We start from the raw sequence: 24695 nt of genomic DNA on the forward strand, positions 1-24695 counted from the left end.
TGCTACTTCGTCGGGGCAAATGGAGAGAATCTGCGATGCATAAAAGTTGGAGTTCTGGGGGTTCGATCGACACCTCGGGGCCTCGGAACGGAGGTATCCTCGGCCGCACATGAAGATGAAGCCCAAGTAAAAATCATGCTCAACTTTAGAGCATAGAAGCCGGGTTGGTGGCAGTGAAATCATGCCACAGTGGCAATGTCATGTACAACGTAGATCTGCCAGGGCGCAGGAAGTGCGTATTTCTTGCCCCCAGGAAATAAGCACATCCCGGTTGCATCAAGTGTAGGTTCGGGATTTAACGCAGCCATCATGTCTTTCCATTTTGACCGTCTTCTTGCTTTTCATCTGCCGGGTCGGCCTCAGCCTGAGCCGGTTCAGGAACACTGACCCCTGCCAGCCCTTCGATGACCTGGGGTAAAATGATATCACGGCGGAAGGTGTCTTCCTGAAGTAATCGTAGTGCTCGTAGCGTGGGCCCAGGGTGTGTGAGGAATTGGGAATATTCCGGTGTCTTCCAATAAGAGTAAAGATAGGCTAGGTATGCCGCAAATGCCTGAGCATCTGGCGAAGAGGAATCATCATCGTCGTCGGCGCGGGAGATCCCCAGCAGGCCCGGGTAGGTGACTGCCAGGTGCGACAGATAGTAAGGGTTGGCGAGAGATGAGACAAACTCAAGTTCAAGAGTAAACCGGGGGTTGGTCAGTGTTGGGGGAGGTCGCTCGGTCTCCATGTTGGTGATGCAGAAGTGTGAATAGTCAACTCTCCGAAGCTGGAGCTTGAAAGGTGAGGTGTTACGGGTAGCGATAGCGTCCACCAAGGTCATTCAAGACAAGCACAAGGGGGAGAGAAATGGAAACCGATGAATATAGAACGAATCGATGTATTGATTTAGCAGGCATTTACCAATCCCATACCATGCTTGGTTTTTATCGAAACTAAAGGGAAAGAGAGCTGGGTACGGAGTACTTGAAATCAAGTAGCGAACTATATAAGGCCTATTGCGCTTATATGTGATAGGAATGAGACTTTCAGAGTCAACAAAGATCATATCTCAAATGCAGCCTTCTTTTCTGGATGAATCCCATCTCCTCTGTGACTATCTTCTATATCGTAACCACAATGCTCAACGCGCCCCCACCATCTGGGAAGTCCAGGCTGGTACATGGCAACGGCCGAAGTAGTCCAGCAGCTTCTAGTGAGACCTTAGCCTTCTCGACCCAACGGGAAATATCCAGCGTCAGTAGTCCACCGAGAGTCGAGCCCTGCAAAGCCCAGGTGGTCGCATCATGCCGATCAAACTCATTGGCCACTAGCTTCCTCAAAGTTCTATCCCAAATTTCGGGATGGTACGAGGTAGAGGTAGTGCCAATTGACATTGGGTTGTCATTCATTGGCCCAGTTTCAGAAAATGTGATGTATTCACGCCAAAGACACACGCCTGCAGCACCCTTAGAGTCAGAAGCGAGAAAATAGACATCCCCTCTCTTCCCGAGGGTGCTAGCTTTCTGAGTTTGCACGAATATAGCCAAGTCGCTCTGGGGATAAGAGAGATCGAATTGGTGACTCACAATGTAGACGGAGTATGTGCTGTTGGGGACGGACTTTTTAGGACGGATGGCCAATGTGGTAGTGTTCATGATGTCGGTCTTCGTAGAACAGAGCGATACCAAGGGGAGTCGGGCAGACTTGAATGATAGAGCCAGGCCTTGGGAAATCTCGGCTGTTAAGTGTCCGTCTTTTCCTTTCAAGATTCTAAATAAATCGCGAAAGCGCCGTTTCAGAGTTAGAAAGGAGTTTCACTGCCACAAGCTGGGTTTGGGGCTTTGATGTTTTGAAACCTCGAAGCACTCTGTAGTCAGACAAGGACCTGGGATATGCAAAGGATAGGTACTGTTCCGTAGTCGCCGGTCTCGACAATAACAGAGCATAGATAGAGGCCTAGCAACCAAGTTGCATTTTAAGAGATACATACCATGTATGAAGGACAATGCAGTCTCTTCGAATGGCGACTGAAGGAGGTTGAGCGAGGCTATAATTGTGGCCTACATAGCTCATATGTGCGCGGCGCTTCATCTGATGGTCAATGAGCACAAAACTCTCGGGTTCTACGTATATAGGTATCTTATATCGACATGGCCCGCTGTCATGGAACCTGTAGAACCAAAAATTAAGACCATGACATATCTTAGGTAGTCACTGATCCTATATCTGAGCTCGAGAGGGCAATGCTATATATTCCGACTGATCATGGAATGGAATCTTGTGGGAACTAACTTGTTCAATTATCCTGTCCTATTCAAACAATAAAGCAATGGGTAAAAAATACATGGTTCTGAAAGCAAGGCTGAATGGAAAATACAAGAAGAGAAGAAACCTTGAGAAACTCCGAATCATAGCCATGGTCTGAGGACGAGGGCATTGGATTTCATGGTGTTCTGAGATCAGAACCATGTTGAAGCAATCTATTCCAATCATGTGAACGCCATGTTGAGCACTGTGTGTTCGGCAGTGCTTGATGCTGGGTATTACGCGTCGAATCATCAATCCTCGAAGAATTAGATGGTGAGATAATGATGGGAGAACATAGGTCTTGACACGTTCCAGAGGTGCGACAATATGTTCTCCCGAGGGGTAGAGGCCTGCTTTGTGTATTGATTGATTCCCAGGGCAGGCTGAAGATGTGGATGTTAGGCAACTCAGTCGCTGGTACGTCGTTCCGGCTTTGGTTTGCGCAAACTCTTCATCCGATTTAAGAAACCACCGCCGCCAGGGTTGAGCCTGGATTCTTCATAAGCTCGGTCGTTAGTAGGCTTGCGCTCCAGGCCACTTCTTTGCTTGGGGCTGCTGGATGATCGAAGTCGACCGCCCTCAAAGCGAGCTTCGATGCTCGATCCCTTCCTATCCCACTCGTCATCATAGTCTTGCTCCTGGAAATATGGGTTTTTTCATTGCCCCTGGAGGACGCAGAATGACTAGAGCTGATATGTGGGGCTGGGGGGAGAGAGAAGCTGTCGTTTGGAGAGGCGCTGCGGCCGGGTCCAGCCGTTCTTCCTCGCAGTCGTTGAGCTAAACTCTTCTTTCGTGCAAGACCGGCATTCGGTGCCAGAGAGGACTCGTTTTCGCTTTGACGGCGTGCCATGGCGGACCGACTAGCCGGGGCTCCATCGAGGAAAGTGCTAGTCCCCAACCCCATACTCTGTGGTCCGTGGATTGGATCTACTCGGGCGGTGGGATCAAAGCTACCGCCCAAGTCAATGTTGCGGCGAGCAGCGGTGGCAAAGTCGTTATGTCCTTCCTCCATTGTGCCATGGAAAAGGTTGAGATCGATGTTGGAGTTGTTGGGGCCTGAACCGCCCAGAGCCATGTTGGTAGAACCCTTGGGAAAGGCCTGCATTGGGGCGGTACGCACACCGCGACGATTGCGATGGGGGTTGCATGCATCAAATGGACCGTCATGGTGGAACACTATCAATGTGGTTAGTAGATGATTCCCGGGCGCACAGAGGGGAAGACAAGGGGAAAAGCCGAGATGCGTACTTCCAGTGCCGTAGATGCTTGTCACATCCAACTTATCGATAACATCAAGTCTGCGGTCCTTGCGGCCTGACCGCGATTTGCCATCTTTGCTGCGACCCTCACGCTCGCGATTACGCCGTTCTCGTCGGCGCTTCTCATCGTCATCAACGTCCAATAGCTTCGAGCCTCGGTCCATTACCGAAGACTCCGAGTTTCGGCGAGGGCGACGGGGCGATTTGCCCTTGGAAGTTGAGGGGATTGTAGGGGGATCGGCGAAGATATCAAGCGGGTCTTTCTCTTTCGACGTCGCCGATCGTCCAGGTGGACGCTCCGGGCGCTCCCTCGGGGGTCTGTTGCGAGTTGAGGAAGTGCGATGGTGGGTGTCGGATGTCGCCGGCGGAGGGGGCGTGGGCTTGAGTGAGAGCGCCTCCTGGAAGTTATTAGAGCTGGTTTCGACATGTAGGCTTAATGATCACAAACATACAAAGAGATCCCTAGTGTTGCTCGACATGTTATTCCGGTCAATCGGAGAGATCATGCTGGCACCGGTCGATATTCCTGGGGCCGACTGAGGAGACAGCGCTTCAGTATCGTCTAAGAATGGATTGGTCGATCTTGGGCGCTCCGGGCGGTTTGAGACAGATCCAACAACTGAGGGTGAGAGGGCCCGGTTCCGGAAAGGGTTATTGGAGCCAAAACTGGCTGCTGTTGGAGAGGCTTGGTGGTCTATTTGGCGCAAAAAAGTATTTGAGTCAGCAAAGTCTGAAAAGACCAGAAGGTGAGGCAAAAGATCAAGGGGGGATCCTTTTAGAGATCAGGGGGTCAAATTCATCCATCCCAGCGACAAACCATAAGATCCAGGGGATATGTGCGCTTGACGACATTACGTACCTTGCGGGGCCAGCGAGATGCCAGGCGCATAACCAAGCGCTGGAGGGGCATTCATGGCGAAAGATGAAGGCCTTTGAAACACCGAAACACGGTGTGGGTGGAGAGGCTGTTTGCGTTCAATGAGGTGCCGCGTTAGGTGTCGCACGAATGCGGAAGAAAGTGAAAGGAGGTTCTGATGAAACAAGGATATTCAGGGGCGTTCCAAGCAATATAGACACAACCAGAACCGATCCAGGTCAAGAACCTTGTAAAAGTAAGGTCAAAGCAAGTGAGTTGAAGGGGAAAAAAAGAAAAGAAGTGTCTTAGAGGGGGAAAGAAAGAGGGGGGGGGGGACAAGGGGAACACGGGAGAGAGAGGCGAGCATACGTAAAATGGCTGATCGTCCCCAGTAAGGATTTACTCGTGCCTGGCCCTGTCGATCTGGTAATTCTTGCCTTCTCTTTTCATTTTACATGTTATGCTCTATCCTATTGTCCCATGTCGGATTATTTGTTGAAGAATCCCCAGACTCGTGGATGATAGCCTCAGGGGGGCCAATTTACCCCGACACGGTTCCACTTTGACAGGGGGGGACTCATTGGGGACAGATGTCCTGGGATGTCCCCAACTGTGCTCAGAACGCTGCACATGTGCTAAGGAGTTTCCTCGGTTACCAAAAATAGCCGGAATGATGGCATTCCCGGTTGATGTCATCTTCTATTTGCGGAATGTGAACTGGTGGATGTACAATGTCTTCCATCTACACCGTGTATGCAGGAAACAAGGAACATCTCCAGATCTCGCACGGTTCTGACAGGGCCATCTGCCGAGGCAAGGGAGAAAGGCACGTCATCTCCGTTGAAATGGATAGATCTGCACAGCGCATGATGTAGTAGATTAGCATACTCTCTGCTACAGCCGTGGACAAGTCACGGTTAAAGGTTGGATATGATATGGTAGTTCGAGTTGCCTAACATTCCTCTGTACGGAAGACCAGCCGGTATCTTTATGATCCATACATGGAGAAGGGCCGATATCGAACATTCCTCGAGTGAGAATGCGATCTGAAATGAGATTATGACTGGCAAGACGGACGACATACTACAGGTAACTTCCAGGGTTCCTGAGCGAAGCATCTTTCGTCCCTACCTGTAACTACTCTAGACGCCAGATCTGAGACTCTGAAAGCGGGCTAACACATTGACATCGGGGTAAATCGTCAATAACTGGTGGTTTCAATATCAATCTAGTTCCGATATACCTACCTAAGTACATAAGTAGATATAGTTATATACCTAATACATATATGTATACAAATAGGTATAGGCAGATGGAGACATTGTCTCTTCTAACAACACCTATGGGTCCCTTAGGTACATATCTACATGGCAGAGATCCATGGAATTTTGTAAGACAACTATCATATCGTAACCTTGAAATAATTCAGATAAATCAGCTTGCTTATACAAGGGCACTTTGGGTCCATGACATCCTTCTTGGGTCGAGGTATTTGGCAAGAATAAGAGCATCATGGACGTTCATGGCTGAACAGAAACTATATCCTTGGCAAATCAAGTAGTATCAACGGCTCGCTCTATATTTTCACGCTGCATATATACATGGTGAACGGCAATCTCGTTCTCCAAATTAACACCTCGGTGGGCATACCCTGAGTCGTTATTTTAAGTGTCTAGATGCGCGGAACTAATATAGTAAGTATCGAAATGGCAAATAGTCACGAACCTGCTACATATCCAAAGAGCACCGGGCTAATAGGTAGCTCGATACCTCCTTTTTGGGTCATACAACAGTCACCTCTATAGATATGTACCTACGAATGATACAATCAGATCAAGGACATATCTAGATAGCTAAAGTGGATTGAAGTAAAGAAGCGAAGTAAGTAAGATGCGTCGCAAATTCTATAGAGAATAAGAATGACCAAGTTCAGCGGACAGAGATGAAATGCCCACTCCCTGCCCATGGAACAGATGACACACCAACTTTGGTAGCCCTAGCGTGCTTTGCTTCATTTGACAACTTCATGTGTGTGTGTACGTACGGTAGCAAAGGCGACCCCGGGGAGTCATTGAATATTCATCATCCAATTCATGAGATACTACGGAGTACCTAGGTAGGTATTAGTAGAAAAGGATGTAGAATAATTCATTCTGTTACAATCTAGATCGACATCAAAAAAATTGGAATTATCATCATTGGTTCTCCATTCATTACCATATCATGGTCCGATTTGAGCACGGTACCCTATTGTAAACGCCACACGTAGAAAATGCAAACAAGATGGTATAAGACACAAAAGAAACCATACAACATAGAGCTCCCGAAACTTCCTTCTCAGGTTATTCAATGCGCCGTGGACTGAGCCCTCGGCAGGTGAGGGTTTGAGATGGGAATGCCCGCACGACGCTTGGACATGGGCTTGGGTCTGGAGAGTGTGTATCTGAAAAGATGTTAGTTACAATTCCACCAAATCAAAGAATCGAAAGAAACAAAACATACTTGGCAAATGCACGCGAAAGTGCCTTCTTGCAGCTGACCTTTTGGCTGCCGATGAACGAGTCCACGGTGACAGCGATGGCACGGTCGATATCCTGGGCAGAGCAATATTCTGATAGGCGCATCTTGCAGAAAGCCTCGGCAATACGCATGATAGCTTCGAGATGACGAACCTGAAACCTCGAGTAAGAATAAAATTCAACGTATAGAGGATAAAGGGACAACTTACTGTGATAGGATACGCTCCAGTCGCAAGGGACTCGCGGCGCATGTCTGCAAAGAGACGGGCGACCTTATCCTGATCGATCTGATAAAGCTTGGGCTGACAACGTTCACGGGCATACATGATGTACTTCCGCAACAGCTCTTGAGGGATTTCACCTTCCTTCTCTTCTTCGGCTCTTTGTTTCTCTGCTGCCCGTCTAGCCACCTCCTCCTGAGAAGGAGGCAGCCTCTGGCCATCTCGGTTGATACGATAGCCTTCGTGGTCAATGAGATGGCCATCGGTATCAACAAGGTCGCCCTTCTCGTTTCGAAGGGGACGGGCGGGGTTGGCTCGGTGGTGCGACTCAATCACGAAGTTGGCCAAGCGCTCGTCCTCGGCAGGATCGACCAGGTCGCGCACCACACAGAGAATATCGAAACGAGACAAGATAGGATCTGTCAGATCAACATTCTCTGAGAAGGGAATGGAGCTGTTGTATCGACCACCTTTAGGATTAGCGGCGGACACGACAGCACAGCGAGCCTGCAATGTGGTCACAATGCCGGCCTTCGAGATGGAGATAGTCTGCTGTTCCATGGCTTCGTGGATGGATGTTCGGTCCTGATCATTCATCTTGTCAAACTCATCAATAAGACAAGTACCTCGATCAGCCAGGACAAGCGCACCACCCTCCAATGTCCATTCGCTGGTCAGGGGATCGCGACGAACACTGGCTGTGAGACCGACGGCACTGGCACCCTGACCAGTGGCAAACACGGCACGGTGGGCGGTCTTCTCAACGAACTTGAGCACCTGAGACTTGGCGGTACCAGGATCACCAAGGAGCAGGACATTGATATCACCACGAATTGACATCTTGCCCTGGGCCTGTTTGCTAACACCACCAAAGAGCGAAAGCGCAACAGCGGTCTTGACGTCTTGATGGCCATAAATACTGGGTGCCATAGAGCGGATGATCTTATCCACAATATCGGGATCCCGGGAAAGTGCCCGAATCTCACGCTCATCTTCCTCCGTTAGGTTGAAACCAGCCAGCTGGTCGTGTGCTTTGACCACATGATTGGCCTCAATCACAGTGGAGAAAACTGGGAACCCATTCTTGTTGTTCAGCTGAGCATCATAGCTGTTGCGGTAAACACCGGTGATCTCAATCTCGTCACCGGGTTTGGCAGTGTCGATTAGATCGGCAAGCAAAATGACTTCGCGCTGGCGAGGCAGACGGCCTGCGGGAACCGAGCCGGGAGACTCCTGCAGAGTCAACTTCTGGAAGTTGCGGTAGACTGTCTTTTCAGAATTGACAGTGAAGGGACCGCGCGACTGGCAGTTCTGACAGAATGAGATCTTGACTTCTGCACTAGCCTCTTGCTGGAATGGACCCAAGGTGATACCGCACTTCTGGCAGAGGAACATGACATATTTCAACTGCGGGAAGACACCAGTTCGGCGGGTAACGACACCGCCCACACGGATCAGGCAGTTAAGATGCGATTGACGCAACTGGCGCAAAGTGTAGATGATGGGCACGTCAGTGATACGGACGTGAATCTCGTTATGGATGTCGTGGTACTGTGGGTAGTGGAAAAGAGTAACATCGAGTGCCACTTGGTCGAATACCTTCAAAACTTCGGTTGGTTCGTTGGCGAGGAAATATGAGAGAGCCGCCTTGGTCTCGCTCAGGTGGGCATAAGATACTTCCAACGAGGCCGAGTTCACCTCACCCAGGGTTTTGATTCGGTTACCGTAAACAGACTGACCAGCGGGATCAATGAACTCTGTCAGGAAGGCTTTGAATTCGCGATAGATGGAGCGAAGAACCTGGGGTTGGGTCACCCAGTCCGTAATGTTAGCTGCTTTCACGTCTGCCAATTCCTCCAGCGATAGCTCTTCCATGCCCTCATCGGCCATGTCAATATCTTCGCGGTCCTCGTCATAATGGTGCCTGCGTCGTCGCGGTTGGCGCGACAGGTCCAATTCCATATCATCGTCATCTTGTAAAAAGGCGGCAGGCATGCGACGGCGACGTGCCAGTTCGCGGTCTCTCTGGTTCAGCCGAGCATCCAGCTGTCGACGACTAGCGGCATCGATCTCTTCATGGTCGTTGTCATCATCGATATATGCTTCATTCTCGTAGCGGTCTTGGGTTCCGTTGCCATAATCCCGCTCGTAATTATCGCCGAACAGGTCAATGCCATCCTCATCTTCAGCCATCTCATCAATATCATCAATATCTTGAATAAGCCCTTCCTCTTCATCCTCGTCCTCGTTACCGAAATCATAGGGAATCGGAGGAGGGGATGAGCCCAAGGCGGTGGCTGTACGTGCAAATCGTTAGTCTCAAGTCGACCCAACTGCGAGAACATAGCAAACATACGACTGGAAGGAGGCAATGGTGCAGAGGAGGATATGTCATCATCCTCTCTGTCTCTCTTGCGAGTGTTGGCCCTAGGGCCACGGTTTGCGGCTGAGTCGCTAGCTCGGAGCGGACTGTAATTGCATTAGCTTTTGAGTGCAGAAAATTCAGGAGGGAGACTGACTCCATTGTGGAGGGGCTTTCAACTAGTAATTTTCAGCAAAAAAGACGAGCAAGGTATCAGATCACAATTAGTATGGATAAGTGATATGTATGGGACGCCTTTCCCCGAATCCTGTGGTAGCGTGGTTGATAGAATGAAGGGAGAGAGAAGGGGCGGCAAAGTCGAGTTGTGCCGCGAGTCGCGTGCTGGACGCGACGCGTTTCAATTAAACCCCGACTAGGAAGGTGGACCACCCAGGTACGTTGGTACATAAATATGTATTCGATTTGGTTTCTTTTCTGCTGTACGGAGTACATGAATGAATGACTACAACGGACTTCAAAATTTCCCCCAAAAAAATAAAAGAATATGACAAAGGATGAGCCCTAGGATACATACACCTGCTGTTACCATAATGGTAGTATTTATGAGAGACAAAAAAGTCAGTGATCGACGCAGGGATCGAACCTGCGACCTTCTGTGAAGCTCCAACATATGAAATGTAAGACAGACGCCTTAACCACTTGGCCAGTCGATCATTGGGGATGAAGGGTGGAGAGATGCTTAGTATATAATCCAACTACATGTGAATCGAATTCGGCGTAAAGCATATAAATTGTATACATAAACAAACATGTTGTGTATATATGGACATGTATGTATGTACCTTCTCCGAATGGTTTTTTTCAAATGTGGAAAATTTCATTCCCTCTAGGCAAATACATCAAGGAGAAATTTAAAGTGACCCGGTTAAACATAAGGCCAATTTCACCAATTAGCATAAGACGATAAAAACGTTCTCAAAAGCACGTTAATATTACATAGTATTCATGCGGGGACTGGTATAAAAGTGAACTTTAGCTCACGACTGCCATCGCCTCCCTCTCGTGGCGGACAGAAATTTCGGCTAGAAAACATCTGAGAAGGAGGCCAAAGAGACATCTGGAGGCCGTGGATGAGGCGAGACTTACTGGTCAGCACAGGGTATAAAAAGGAGACAGGAAAGACCCTGTAAAGAGACATTGTACAGATAGTAGTAGTGTCGGTAGATGGTGTGAAGGTAGGTTTTTTTTTTGTGTTCTAGGTCGTTTTGTATGTAGACAGGGGAAGTGATTAAATGATTATAGCGAAGGAACATCCATCAAGTATATATAATGTAGTGAGCAAGATACGGAAATATCCATAGATCAAAGCTGGTTCTAATCTTGAGTAGAATCAAGGTGCAGACTACTGCTTGTAATTGTATCAAATAATAGAGGCAAGCCTGGCAACTGAATAGATATCTACATGTACCTGAGCCTCGGTGGGACCTGGGAAGCTCAAGGGGGTTCTACATTAGTGGACCTCCCATGTATGTTGTAGGTAAGCACATGTACATATACCACTTCGCTACCTGGTAGAGCCAAGTTCTCACTCCGCCGTTATTATCTCGGAGCTTTCGTGGTCCATCTAAGGGATGAATTATCTGGATACAGCCAAGCAAAAAGAGCAAACAGCAATATTCTCAAATTACATAGAAATACGGAGTAGGCACCTTGTCGTTTGCATAGGTCGACATGCAACCATGTACATACAGAGATAGTTGGTTTGCCCAGACCGCCTGATTCACCTCTTTTGGTTCTGCCGGCAAGAACTCTAAAGTGTTGTGTCGCGCCTCCACACCCATCACATCGCGTTTGGCCTTGCTCCACACATCTTCTGGATACTCTTCATTTTTTTGTTTTACATCTTGCTGTTCGTCAATCATCGCTACACAAGTGAGCCAGAAAAAGCCTCACACCATGGATGCCCCACATTCGGGTGGTGCTCAGCTCGCCGGAGACGGTCGCCGCGAGAGCTTCGGCTCCCAGAATTCCCAGACGGCAAAAGAGTATGAGGCATTCTCTGATACTCTCCCTTGCATTCAAAAAGTGAGAAGACTAACTTTATCAGGTTTATCGAGTCCCAACTACAACTGGAGGCAGATGCGCGTGAGGCTCTTCCATATGTAAGTGTCGCAAAGAGCAGTGGCATGCAACTTAGGACAGAATTGACCGATTGACTCCAGGCCTTCGACTCCTGCACCTATGAACTGGGCCCGTTGCGACAGATACTCTTTGCTTGCCTTACCTGCAATCCCCCTCCTGCCAACTCCGACGAAGCTTACACTGCCGCTGCCGTCTGCTACTCATGCTCTATTTCCTGCCATGGCGAACACACTCTAGTCGAGCTCTTCAACAAGCGCAACTTTGTCTGCGACTGTGGAACCACCCGTTTCCCATCATCGTCCTGCTGCACGCTCCGTGAAGATCCTGTTACCAGCAAGAAAGGTGTCCACTCCCAAGAGGCTGCCGCAGGCAACACCTACAACCAGAACTTCCGCAATCAATTTTGTGGCTGCGGTGAGCAGTACGATGCGCATTCAGAAAAAGGAACAATGTTCCAGTGCCTGGGACTTGGCACCGTTGAGACTGGAGGATGTGGTGAGGACTGGTGGCACCCAGAGTGTCTCATTGGGTTGTCGCGCGATTGGAACAAGACTGCCCCGAAGGCCGATGTAATCGGGGGTGGGGATGCTTCCAATGATCCTTCTAATGATGCTATCAATGATGTTCCGATCGAGGATGAAGAAGATTTGCTCCCACCTGGGTTCCCCGCGGAGGACGATTTCGACCACCTGATCTGTTATAAATGCATCGACTCAAATGCGTGGATCAAGCCTTATGCGGGTACTCCTGGATTCTTACCGCCAGTTTTTAAGGAAGGTGGCTTGAAAATGGACTCAACTGCCACCCAGGAGCTCACTGCGTCAATCACAGAGCCCAAGGATGCCGAATCTAAGGAGACCGACGCCAATAACAATGAACAGAAGGAACAAGATAAGACCGAAGGCTCAAAGAAACGCAAGGCAGATGACGAGGAATCTCATGAGGACCAACCAGCTACTAAGCGGACCAAGGAAGAAGAGGCCTTTGTCGGTGGACAACAACTCAAACCCGAAAACGAAACGGAGACTGCCAAGAAAGAAAATGATACTCTTAAAAAGCCATCTGCTGCCAAGCACACCGAGCTTCCCAAGTCTACACCTGTTGAATCGTTTTCTCTTTTCGCTCTGGGGGATTTCCATGGTCAGTTGTGTCGCTGTGCAGAGTGTTTCCCAAGGCTCGTACCCTACCCTCAGCTTCGCGAGGAAGAAGAGACCTATGAACCTCCTATGTCGGATGATGGCCAGGTGAACGGTGCCGCCAGTACTGGCACGGGTAGCATTTACGACCGCGGCGAAGCGGCGCTGAACAACATGGATCGCGTGCGCGCCATCGAAGGCGCAATGGCCTACAATCATCTCCGTGACAAACTGAAGTTGTTCCTTCAGCCCTTCGCAGAGAGTGGGCAGGCTGTCAGTGCTGAAGATGTCAAGGGCTACTTTGAGAAGCTGCGTGGTGACGACCAGGGAATCAAAGATGCAGCCGACCATGCTTCTGCTGCAGGCCGTAATGGCAAAGATGATACTGATGGGGATAAGTGAGATGCGCAAAACGGTATGTAACCATCAATAATTTTGAGCTTGTGTCAATCTCTTGTACTAGCCACTGATCCTTTCTTCCGATGGCAGGCTACTGATTGCATCTTTATGCGATTATTCGTATCTTTTCGTGGATTTAGTCATCGGGTGTTAATGGGGGCGCTTCAACATGTACAATATCTGGGAATATGGGATGGGGATCTGGGATTGGGATACGGGATACGGGATACGGGAATGGGACATGGGACCGGTAAATGGACAATGGTGGGATTTACGAGCTCAAATGGCGATTATCTAGCAGAGCCCAAATGGCTGTCGAATGCGAACAGACCGACGTTCATAAAGCAAAACACGAAACAAAACAGTAGTCTTGTAGACAAACTTGGAAAGTGGCTAAGTCGGTTCTCGCAAAGGTCATCATGATGCAAATTTCGCTAGTCCTTGTAACCCCAACGCCGAATTCAATATATGTGGATATCACGACCAGTCTGTCCACGCCGCCAGAAAAGATTCATACAGATGTACAGAAAGCAAATGGAAAGATTACTCCTTCAGACGCTTCGAAGCCCTCATCAACGAGTCGTCTGGCAATCCACTCCGTTTGGTGCCAGGGAGACTACCAGTGCGGATATCATTGTCATCTTGGGTGACCCGACGGTGTGGGTATTTGCCCTCGATACCCTCAAAGCAGTTACCACTGATAGGACCGCCGTTGGTAAAGTAGGGGTGTTCAAGGGCTTGCTCGGCGGTGATCCGGCTGGTCGGATCGTATTCGAGCATACGTGATAGTAGATCAAATCCGTCTGCACCAGGAGTGCCAGCACTAGAGGTGGAGGTGTACCCGCCATTTTTCAGACAGCTCTGGTACCAGCCCTCGAGATTAGAGCCGCGGTGGTAATGCGAAGGCTGGCGGTGGAGCACCAGGGACTGGAGCTGGGAATATTCAGGCATGGAGGTCAGACCCGCCCAGGATTCTTTGCGAGGAAGACCGAGGATTTCGACAATCTTCGACATTTGGTTGCGTTGGAAGGGAACTGTTTTCTTGCTGTCCATTTTAGCTTCTTCGCCTTTGAAGATTGGTCGTAACGAGAGCAGTTCGGCGAAGATGCACCCTACCGCCCACATATCAACAGCAGGCGTATAATGGCGACTTCCCATGAGTAGCTCCGGTGCACGGTACCAGATTGTGACGACGACCTTGTCGCCCGAAAACAGGGAGTTAAGTGGCTTGTAAAACAATCGTGCGAGTCCCAAGTCGCCGATACGGATAGCACCGCTGGAAGTGACGAGGATATTGGCTGGTTTTAAATCACGATGCAAGACCCAGTTGGTATGAAGATAAAGTAGTCCGTTCAACAACTGGAACAGGATAGATCGGACCATAGGTGCCGGGATGGCATGTCGCTGAGGCTGGGTGTGGTGATGAATGATCTGGAGTAAATCATGCTCTGTATATTCAAAAACCATGAATATGCATTTGTCCTCGAGAATGATTTCCTCTAGTTGGATGACATTGGCATGTGATAGTTCAGTGCATAATGCCATTTCTCGGATAGCTGACTGCGACAAACCCGTGTACTGGATCGTTTCGCCTTCCTTGTCGGGCTTAAATCTGGACGAGTTTAGATGAGATAAGAAATCAAACGATGGAGAGAGAAAGGGGAAGATGGCTCTTACTTCTTGATGGCGAACTCCCCTTTCTTGCCATTTTTGCCAATGGCCTTGTACACTCGGCCATATGTACCACTGCTGATGAAGCCTACTATATGATACCGATCTCGCACCCGGACCTTGCTGGTATATCCACCAGGTCTCCGTGATTCAACCGAATCTGTGAAAAGAACTTGGTCAGCATCCATACTTCGAGCAGATGGCAGCTGAGACTCGAATGGGTGGCGAGAATGAAAATAAAGCTAACGATTGCAGCCCCTGGATCAAGCCAATTGCAATAAATCCCCCAGACAGAACATCACATATCGCAGAAGAAACACAGGGAAAGAGTTACCACGAGAATAGAATCCTCCAGAATTTAGGAAAGGGAAACCTTTTCCAAACATGATGGAAAGACAGATAGATGCAAGGCAATGCACCAAAGGAATTACACCCAGTACTTCAAGTAGCCAGACTCATGGAACCTGAGAGCACCTGGACAGAGAAAGGTATATAATTACCGTCGATAGTAGCCTGGAGACCCCGTTTCAAGTTGCCGACTCTGGTCCGTGAGAGAGAGCCGGAGGAAGAGGGTGGGTTTGTCAGACTCATTTGTGGATCAGAAGGGGCCGAGATGTTGTCACTCCATTGGTGGAGATGCTTTCTCCACGAGTTCCAGCTCTTTGAACCGGATATTGGAAAGACTAGGAGTATTAGAGGACGGATTACGATGTATATTGTCCGAATTGTACTCCGTACAATGCGACGAGTTCACCCCGCGAGTCAACGCTTAGTCAGATCACATGTCGGACTCGATTGAACTTCGCAGATTGGATGGTGGGAGCTACACGTCTCCAACATATCTCCAACACATCTCGAACTACACCCGGATACTAAGCCCCAATGTGATATCTGTCTGGGTAGCTAGGTAGACATTCTTCGTCTGGCCGACAACAGATCACAACATATTATCTCGTCTCAAGACTGCGATCGGTAAACGTCATAGGCTCTGAGCTCCCTCTTCTTTCCTTCACACCTCCAACTCGTCCAGAGATCCTTGGGAGATCTAGCATCTGTTTGAAGATGGCTCTGAGCACCTCAAACCAGAAGGTCACACCTTATCTGGTGTATCTTGTATTTATTGTCACGCTGGGTCCGCTTCAATTCGGTTACCATCTGGTATGATAACCCCTGCTCTATGGACGCGAAGCATACACTGATATAATGTGACATCTTTAGGCAGAGCTCAATGCTCCTCAATCTGTCCTAACCTGCGAACGTCAAGGCATCCATTCTTCGGGCAGCACATTCCATGGTCTGCCGCAATGCCTCCCCATGAACCCATCTCAATTCGGCCTTGTTTCTTCGATTTACACGCTCGGTGGGTTGCTCGGAGCTCTGCTGGCAGGGCCCATCGCGACCCAGTACGGGCGGCTACTTGCATTACGAGCGACTACGGTGTTCTTCATCCTTGGACCCCTGGCCGAAACACTCGCACCGGCGATTCCACTCCTGATTCTGGGTAGATTCCTCTCTGGAATTGGCTCTGGTGCTGCAATTGTAGTCGGTCCTATCTACATTTCGGAAATCGCTCCTCCCAGTGTTCGAGGATTTTTCGGTGCCTTCACCCAGGTCATGACTAATGTCGGTATCTTATTGACGCAATCCCTGGGATACTTTTGGAGCGAAGCAAATCTTTGGAGGCTGATCTTGGCTGTGGCTGGAATTATCGGTGCTTTGGAGCTGGCTGGGCTGTTTTTGGTACCGGAAAGTCCTTGTTGGCTGGCAGAACATCAAAAGGCTAGCCAAGCACGCCGGGTCCTACAGCGGATCCGCGGTCGAGATGCCGACATCGAAGCGGAAATCGCGAGCTGGACGTCTCCGGATGTTCCTGCATCTGGCGAGGAAGAGTCCTTGCTCTCCCCGCCGATAGGCGATGGGACGCCCAAGAAGCCTGCCGTTACGTTTATGCAGGTAGTCAAAGATCCCTATTATCGCCCGGCCATCATTGCTGTGGTTGGCGTGATGGTCGGCCAACAATTCACGGGAATGAACAGCATTGTGATGTACAGCGTATCTCTTCTTCAGAGCATTTTACCAACGACGGCTGCATTACTCACAGTGATTATATCCGCGATTAATCTCGTTATCACGCTGGCATGCTCTCCGTTGCCCGATCGCATTGGCCGGAAATCGTGCCTCATGCTGAGTATCTGCGGTATGGGCTGCAGTTCTGTCCTTCTGGCACTTGGTATTTATATGAATGCAAAGATCTTGACTGCCATTGCTGCCTTGCTTTTTGTGGCATGTTTTGCGGTCGGACTGGGCCCGGTCCCCTTTATCCTGGCCTCCGAGCTCGTTGGACCGGAAGCCGTTGGGGCAGCCCAAAGCTGGGCCCTGGGGGCCAACTGGATTGCAACCTTTGTGGTCGCACAATTCTTCCCAGTGCTCAATGATGCCCTGGGTGGTCGCGGGAAGGTCTATTGGGTATTTGCAGCCATGGCCGGGCTGTTCGGTGGCTTCATCTATCGACATGTGCCGGAAACCAAGGGCAAGGCTAATGCCGACGAGGTCTGGGGACGAACAGACCGACGACAAGACTAGAAACAAGATTACCCCAGTTCCCTAGAAGGCTCATAGTAGCAACCTTGGCAGTTATCAATTTCCGAATTGCCCCGTAAAACAGCTCGTGGATAGGGATGCGGGGTACTGCACAGCCTGCATCAGGGTTTTGCTATGCCGTACATGATTTGCACGTTACGATAATGTAAAGGACATCTATGATGTCTACACTGTAAACTGGTACAGAATAGGCATCTGTTTTAATGGGCGAATAACTTGCGGTGTGTGGAGCATTTTGACGTCGACCCCAGTTGCCTCAAATTGCATTGTTTCTCCCACTTCCCCCCGCGTGAGGTTCTTTGCAATTCTGAGATCTGCATTCACCGATCTCTAGGTGAAACTCTCGAATTCCGATCTTGGAAACGAGGTGGGTTATCTGTTTATTGGCTTACCTGTTGTGATCGACCTGAAGCACTCAGCGGATCGTCGATCAACTCTGGGGTCTTACCCAAAAAGCCACCGGAGCTGTGTTGACCAGGGGCCACAAGCCACCCCTCCCAACACTTTTCTCCGCTCACTTCTTCTTTCTTCCTCTCAATCTTGTTATTTTGTGTACATCCGCAATGGTCCGATTGACCTTACCCCAACGGTTAAGCTCGCACCTGTCTGCGAGGAGCACGTCGTCCACTCCCGGGCAGAGCAGAAGCACCAGTCCTATGAGATTACCAGAAACGAAACCTCTGCTGCTCAAGATTTCAGTCATCCGCGTAAGTGCTGAATGGGGATTGTGTAACCTCTTGTGTTCGGGTGAGATCCGATGCTGATGTCAATGGTTTTCTTAGGGGCGCAACCTCGCAGCCAAAGATCGAGGTGGCACGAGCGACCCAGTGAGTACCCTTCCCACACAGCCAATGCGACCCGAGATCGCTTACGCCTTGTACAGTATCTGGTGGTTACATTGGGAGACGCAAGGCAGTCAACTCCGACAATTTTTAAGACCCTAAACCCGGAATGGAACGTCTCGTTCGACATGCCTGTGGTGGGGGTACCGCTATTGGAAGCTATTTGCTGGGATCATGATCGGTTTGGTAAAGACTACCTGGGCGAATTTGACATCGCATTGGAGGACATCTTCGCCGACGGACAGGTCAACCAAGAGGTGCGTGAAGGGACACGTTGTTCGGACAACCGGAGACTGCGCTGACGCGATCCACAGCCCAAATGGTATACCTTGAACTCGAAGCGAAAGTCGTCTAAAAAGAAGGACAGCACTGTGTCGGGCGAAATCCTGCTGCAGTTTTCGCTGGTCGATTCTGCGAACCCCGCCGCTACACCAGCGGACATATACCGCAAGTTTAAGAAATTGGTATACTCAGGAGATGATGATGATCAAATCCCTCCTACCGACTTGGAGGATTTAGATCGGGAAGAGGAGACTTCTGATGAGCCCGACGATCTGGCAGGTGCGGAAGTAGTCGAAAAGCGTCGCCGGCGACTTCGCCTGGCTCGCTTGAGACGCAAGTCTCTGGCAGCTCGCGCCTACCAGTTCTCAGGCTCGGGGACTGGAGTGCAAGGCCTTGTCTTCATGGAAATTATTCGAGTGACTGATCTGCCTCCTGAACGAAATGGTATGAGTTTTCCCTCTGCATGCAAAGTACTGGATCTTAACCCATACCCTAGTCACGCGCACATCTTTCGATATGGATCCTTTTGTCGTAACCTCTCTCGGAAGAAAGACTTTGAGAACACCTGTCATCCGCCATAACCTAAACCCGGTTTATAATGAGAAGATGGTCTTCCAGGTGATGCGGCATGAAAAGTCTTATACCATCGGATTCACTGTGATGGATCGAGACAAGTTCTCAGGAAATGACTTTGTTGCTTCTGCCGGTTTCCCCCTCCAAAACCTTGTCCAGTCCGGCCCAGAAGCAGATCCCGAGACGGGTTTGTATCACTTTGTAGAGGATCCAGAGGAGGTTGATCGTATCCCAGCTGCCAAGTCTGCCGGTCGATCTCGCACGCGATCTGGAAATAGCCCTTCCCGCTCTGGAATCAGCCCATCGCACTCTTCATCCAGTCTCTCCAGGATGGCTCGGCCTATATTAAGGACGCGTAATTCCGCCACTTCAGTCTCAAGCCAATCGATGCTCGAAGCGCCAGCGCCAACCCTCCTTGCACCTTCTTCCCTTCCGGAAGAAGGGCTTTCCGAGATGTATAGCGCCAGTACCTTGCAAGTGCCTTCAGCAACGAACATGTATACCGGAGATTCAGCCCCGCCACCCGACCAGGATGGCTTCCAGCTTTATACCATTCCTCTAATGCTCAAGAATAGAGAAAGATGGGAAGACAAGCATTCGCCAGAGCTGCATGTTAAGGCGAAGTATTTGCCGTACAGTGCTCTTCGACAGCAGTTCTGGAGGTTGATGTTGAAGCAATATGACGCTGATGATAGTGGTCGCATTGATAAAGTGGAGATGACAACAATGCTTGATACTCTCGGCTCAACGCTGAAGGAATCGACAATTGACAGCTTCTTCGAACGCTTCAGCGCAGAGAATGAGTCCAACGGAACAGACGATCTTACGTTCGACCAATCTGTGATTTGTCTGGAGGACACTCTTCAAACCCTGCAGAAGCGGAATTCAATGATACCCCAGAGCCCACTGGCTCCTTTGTCGAACTCTGGAAGTCAAGATAGCGAGCCATCAAGCAGCGATGAGCACAGTTTGGAAACCAACACCGTCGCTGCCTCCAATGCCGATCCGCAAAGAACCACCATCCCAACCATATCCAGTGAGGATCAATCGAGCTCCACTGATGAGTACCTCCAGCCCGATGATCTCGGAGACGAAAGGGACGAGGAACACGTCATTGAGATTCGCGAGTGTCCACTTTGCCATCAGCCACGCCTTGCCAAACGTTCTGATGCGGATATCATCACGCATATTGCCACGTGCGCGAGTCGCGACTGGCGCCAGGTTGACAACTTGGTGATGGGTGGCTTTGTGACTTCCAGTCAGGCACAGCGCAAGTGGTACTCTAAGGTCATCACAAAGATCTCGTACGGTGGATACAAACTTGGAGCGAACTCGGCCAACATTCTTGTTCAAGATCGCATCACGGGTCAGATTAACGAAGAACGCATGAGTGTTTATGTGCGACTCGGAATCCGTCTCCTATACAAGGGCATCAAAAGTCGTGATATGGAAAAGAAGCAAAGTATGCAACCCCTGGTGCCAATTATCTGCTTGGGAAATGGAAAATGGTTAAAAAAAAAGAATATTTGCTAACTATTTCTACCAGTTCGCCGTGTGCTACGCTCTTTAAGCGTCAAGCAGGGTCGCAAATATGACGACCCAGCCTCAGCATCCCAGATCAAGGACTTCATCAATTTCCACCAGCTGGACATGTCTGAAGTCCTGCTGCCTTTGGAAAGTTTCAGCAATTTCAACGAATTCTTCTACCGTGCCCTGAAACCTGACGCCCGGCCATGCTCCGCTCCCGATGAACCCAAGATTGTCGTGTCTCCTGCTGACTGTCGCTCCGTCGTGTTTGATCGCATGAGCGATGCAACCACCGTCTGGGTCAAGGGCCGCGAGTTCTCAATTGAACGGTTGTTAGGCAATGCTTATCCCGAGGATGCCGCCCGATACCGAAACGGTGCCCTCGGAGTGTTCCGTCTGGCGCCTCAGGATTATCACCGTTTCCACATCCCTGTGGATGGAATTATGGGAGAGCCCAAGACCATTGAGGGGGAGTATTATACAGTGAACCCCATGGCAATTCGATCCGCTTTAGATGTGTACGGCGAGAATGTGCGCATCATCATTCCCATTGACTCCGTCGAACATGGCCGAGTCATGGTTATCTGCGTTGGTGCCATGATGGTTGGCAGCACAGTCATCACTCGGAAAGCTGGCGAAAAGGTTTCACGAGCTGAAGAACTAGGCTACTTCAAATTCGGCGGTAGCACCCTCCTGGTGCTCTTTGAAGATGGCAAGGTCAACTTTGACAAGGACCTTGCAACCAACTCCACGGGCGCTCTTGAAACTTTGGTAGGAGCCACACATTTTATTCAAGTTCCATTGCTTACATGCTAACAAATCTTGCTCGTTTAGATCCGAGTCGGCATGTCTGTTGGACATAGCCCGGACATTCCTCAGTATGAACCTGACATGCCTAAGAACGCAGAGAACATCACTGCCGAGGAGATGCAAGACGCCAAGCGACGCATCGAAGGCAGTCTAGCACCTCCAAGTGACCCCTCTACCGTTCTCAAGACACTCAAATGAGCTGTCTTTCTTTTCCTCTAGAGTGGGCAGGGCTCAACTCCCGTCCTATTTTTCTCATTGAACATATTGTTTTTCAACATCGGTGTTGGGGGTTATCTATATTCTGGTGAACACTTGATAGCGTTTTATCTAGCAGCATCTGCACATTGTGATTGAAGAGGAAGCATAGTTGAAGATATGAGCGACAATTAAATTACACAGTCATCCATACACACAGCTTCATTTGTTCTGGATGAGTACACCAGTACACCAGTAGACGAACGGGCGAAGAAGAGCGTTAAGAAGTATAACGGTCAATAGTCCCAAAGCAGACTAGCGCAGTCCCCACGCGCCCGACCAAAACAACCGCGTGCGAGAATCCCACTCACCACTCACCACCGCCGCGATCCGCCTGGTCCTCCCTTGCGTGTCTTTTTCGCGATTGAACCAAATAAGTCGCTTGACCGGCTGCTCTACAGCTGCAGGCCTGAATTGGTACGCGACCCGCGCCTAACATTCTGCCCGCAAGCCGACCGACCCGATCCCAACTCAACTGTGCCACAACCATATACACGTCGAATACCTAACGACCTACGAATTGCCTTGTTTGTCAATACCAAGTCCAGCTATCTCAATTGCTTAACGGGATTAAGCACCTTCCGGTATTCGTATGCACACGGGTGGCGCACTTGTCTCTCTACGAAGCGTTTTCAACCAGGGGTATTTGACTAGAAAACAAGATATCACGGAGCGACGCATCAATATCGGAACAGTGGGGTTGATTTCGCTACCCCTACGCTCGCCTCCGATCCTAATAGCCCCGCGTGAACCCCTCTTGACATGACAACCACGGTCCTGGCGACCACAACGACCAAGACAAAGCGTCGCGAACCACTGAGGACGGTGACAATGGCTGCTCCGCAGTCACAATCGCGCTCCGCGACCGTGTCCGGAGGAACCGGAAAGGGCAAGCAAAGGAAGACAACGCGACTCAGCGCAAGTAAACAAGAGCTCGAAGAAAGCACAAAAAAGCTAGGGAAGCGACCAGCTGGTGAGTACCTTACCGGGAGTGAAAGTTGCTGCGCGACGACCGGAAAAGAAGGGAGATATTCTAATTTTTGTCCTCAGTAGTCTATGAGGAAGATGCGGAAGGATTTCAATTCTCTCTGCTACCGTCAAAGAAGTCCAGGCCATCAATCGAATCGATTCCAGAGAATGCGCCTCCCAAATCAACACCGAAGAGAGGACGACCACGGAAAAATCAAACGGGGAATGAGACGACCCCAAGTGAGGTACCAGCACAAGGGAAAAGCGTGGAGCTTCCAACTAGGAGACCAACGAGGGGAACTGCAAAGACAACGCACATAGAACAAGAAATTCAAACAACAAACACGATGCGCTCATCACGGAAACGCGACAGTCCAGAGCACCAGCCCGAAATGAAGAAGTCGAAGAAAGCAGGACGACCACCAAAGACTAAGTCGCAATTGCCAGTGCCGGAGTCAAATGCATATAAATCCCCGGTCCAACCACCAGCAGGTACAAAAGTGGCACTGCCGGTCGCTGATACTCCGGTGATCCAGCGCAATAAAGAATTTCGGGGCGGAAAGGGTGATAAAGGCGATAGAGGGCGACGGCGGAGCAGCTTAGGCATGCGAGGACGAAGGGCCAGTTCTTTGATTGATTCAGGGACATCAAATGGTATGTTCCTTGGTCTGACCAGGCTGTAAAGGCCAAATACTGATTCTTGTTCTCTTTCCTGTTTAGCATTACCCCACCGAGAGGTCGGCACAGCAGATTTCTACAAACACATCGCCGATGACGGGCTTCCAGAGCCCCGAAGGATGCGACAACTATTGATTTGGTGTGCGACTCGTGCAATAGGAGAGAAGCCCTCAGGAGGCTCAAATTCCGATGATCAAAGTGCGCGTTTAGCAGGTAAGTGGGGATTATTGGCTTGTGTGAGATTGTGAGAGGGAGCTCAGTCTGACATTTTACAGCTCGTGTAATTCAAGAAGAAATTCTTCGGGAATTCTCAAGCAACTCGGATCTTTCCAACTGGTTCAGTCGCGAAGATTTGAACCCTCCAGCTGTGGTCGTCAAGAAGCCGAACCCGCGAAACGTGCAAAATACAGACAAGATCAAGGAGTTGGAGGAGCATATACAGAAGTAAGTATACCGCCGAGAGCTGTCACGAGGGCATGGGGCTAATGAACTCTCAGATTACAAAAAGAAAGGCAATCCCTGAATGCACTTCTTCGACAGCCAGCGATCCCAACTCTCAAAGCACAACCGCAATCCAACGACCAACACGCGCCTAAACAATCCTCACATAAACAACCATCACATGAAGACATCGATCCCTCTCTCCTAGACCCCTCTCAACAAGTCATACTGAAATCTCTCAATCCTCCGACTCAACCATCAGAAGGAGATTCCTCCACCCCATCTACAACCCGTCCACCTATTTCTCCATCTGCTGTCTCTGCTCAATTATCTCGCATCACATCTGGGCTAGCACCGACGCTCGATGCCTTCGCAGCTGGTGTGCATGATATCGAGCTATACCGCACCTCCGCAGACACCGTTTCATCCCGAATACTGCGCATTTGCTCACAACGTCTGGAAGAGCGCGATGCTCAAAACACCCAAAATCGCCTCGCAATCGAAGGTAGTCGTGATGAAAATCCACCACCAGTGAGAATGAAGGAAGATCTGGGTCTCATTCTAGGAGCACTTAGTCGGGTCGAAAGACGATAGAAACTACCATCCAACCTCGTTTCCCGAGGGACCTCTTCTTCGTATATTTTCAATAATCTGTTTTATGGCGAAGCGCCCTTTGTGATCACCCCATTTTGTTCCCCCTGATCTAATTGTGGGGGTTCACGAACGAATTCATAGCGATGATCTTGACGAACCCCAGCCTGGTATCATGAGCTGGGGAAATGGCGCATTTACGGGGCCGGTATGGCATGGCATTCGAATCATTTGAGAAGCTCGGCGTTTGGGGTTTGGATTTGCGTTTCTCTGAGATCCGATGCTCCACGAGGTGCATTGGATCTGCCCAG

The 24695-nt window shown here is 49.8% G+C and overlaps 9 protein-coding genes across 9 annotated transcripts; 4 read left to right on the top strand and 5 right to left on the bottom strand.

Annotated features, from left to right (window-relative positions):
• Positions 1-307: 307 nt before the first annotated feature.
• On the bottom strand, positions 308-823 carry N7457_000054 (mediator of RNA polymerase II transcription subunit 31; the record flags this gene model as incomplete). The annotated part of the gene is made up of 1 exon (XM_057171122.1): positions 308-823. The coding sequence occupies one exon, from the start codon at positions 821-823 to the stop codon at positions 308-310; it is 516 nt and encodes a 171-aa protein (XP_057035025.1).
• A 280-nt stretch (positions 824-1103) lies between these two features.
• On the bottom strand, positions 1104-1637 carry N7457_000055 (uncharacterized protein; the record flags this gene model as incomplete). The annotated part of the gene is made up of 1 exon (XM_057171123.1): positions 1104-1637. The coding sequence occupies one exon, from the start codon at positions 1635-1637 to the stop codon at positions 1104-1106; it is 534 nt and encodes a 177-aa protein (XP_057035026.1).
• Positions 1638-2696: 1059 nt separating this feature from the next.
• N7457_000056 (Pal1 family protein) lies at positions 2697-4462 on the bottom strand (the record flags this gene model as incomplete). Its single annotated transcript, XM_057171124.1, has 5 exons — positions 2697-2920; positions 2974-3465; positions 3538-3946; positions 4001-4242; positions 4408-4462. The coding sequence occupies 5 exons, from the start codon at positions 4460-4462 to the stop codon at positions 2697-2699; spliced, it is 1422 nt and encodes a 473-aa protein (XP_057035027.1).
• A 2288-nt stretch (positions 4463-6750) lies between these two features.
• N7457_000057 (MCM DNA helicase complex subunit MCM2) lies at positions 6751-9668 on the bottom strand (the record flags this gene model as incomplete). Its single annotated transcript, XM_057171125.1, has 5 exons — positions 6751-6847; positions 6907-7076; positions 7133-9441; positions 9501-9613; positions 9664-9668. The coding sequence occupies 5 exons, from the start codon at positions 9666-9668 to the stop codon at positions 6751-6753; spliced, it is 2694 nt and encodes an 897-aa protein (XP_057035028.1).
• Positions 9669-11423: 1755 nt separating this feature from the next.
• N7457_000058 (putative metaphase-anaphase transition protein (Mlo2)) lies at positions 11424-13147 on the top strand (the record flags this gene model as incomplete). The annotated part of the gene is made up of 3 exons (XM_057171126.1): positions 11424-11512; positions 11575-11629; positions 11690-13147. The coding sequence occupies 3 exons, from the start codon at positions 11424-11426 to the stop codon at positions 13145-13147; spliced, it is 1602 nt and encodes a 533-aa protein (XP_057035029.1).
• A 540-nt stretch (positions 13148-13687) lies between these two features.
• On the bottom strand, positions 13688-15406 carry ssn3 (cyclin-dependent serine/threonine protein kinase SSN3; the record flags this gene model as incomplete). The annotated part of the gene is made up of 3 exons (XM_057171127.1): positions 13688-14756; positions 14822-15057; positions 15290-15406. 3 exons carry the CDS (start codon positions 15404-15406, stop codon positions 13688-13690), a joined length of 1422 nt encoding a protein of 473 aa, XP_057035030.1.
• A 471-nt stretch (positions 15407-15877) lies between these two features.
• N7457_000060 (putative MFS glucose transporter) lies at positions 15878-17398 on the top strand (the record flags this gene model as incomplete). Its single annotated transcript, XM_057171128.1, has 2 exons — positions 15878-15973; positions 16034-17398. The coding sequence occupies 2 exons, from the start codon at positions 15878-15880 to the stop codon at positions 17396-17398; spliced, it is 1461 nt and encodes a 486-aa protein (XP_057035031.1).
• A 581-nt stretch (positions 17399-17979) lies between these two features.
• N7457_000061 (putative phosphatidylserine decarboxylase Psd2) lies at positions 17980-21648 on the top strand (the record flags this gene model as incomplete). The annotated part of the gene is made up of 7 exons (XM_057171129.1): positions 17980-18123; positions 18199-18243; positions 18300-18515; positions 18573-18984; positions 19037-20575; positions 20660-21411; positions 21475-21648. 7 exons carry the CDS (start codon positions 17980-17982, stop codon positions 21646-21648), a joined length of 3282 nt encoding a protein of 1093 aa, XP_057035032.1.
• An 819-nt stretch (positions 21649-22467) lies between these two features.
• N7457_000062 (Mis12-Mtw1 family protein) lies at positions 22468-24387 on the top strand (the record flags this gene model as incomplete). Its single annotated transcript, XM_057171130.1, has 5 exons — positions 22468-22678; positions 22756-23328; positions 23395-23565; positions 23628-23796; positions 23850-24387. 5 exons carry the CDS (start codon positions 22468-22470, stop codon positions 24385-24387), a joined length of 1662 nt encoding a protein of 553 aa, XP_057035033.1.
• Positions 24388-24695: the final 308 nt, after the last annotated feature.

This window comes from Penicillium paradoxum (assembly GCF_028828445.1).
Source record: "Penicillium paradoxum strain IBT 22861 chromosome Unknown utg000002l_segment0_segment0, whole genome shotgun sequence".
Classification (NCBI taxonomy): Eukaryota; Fungi; Ascomycota; class Eurotiomycetes; order Eurotiales; family Aspergillaceae; genus Penicillium; species Penicillium paradoxum.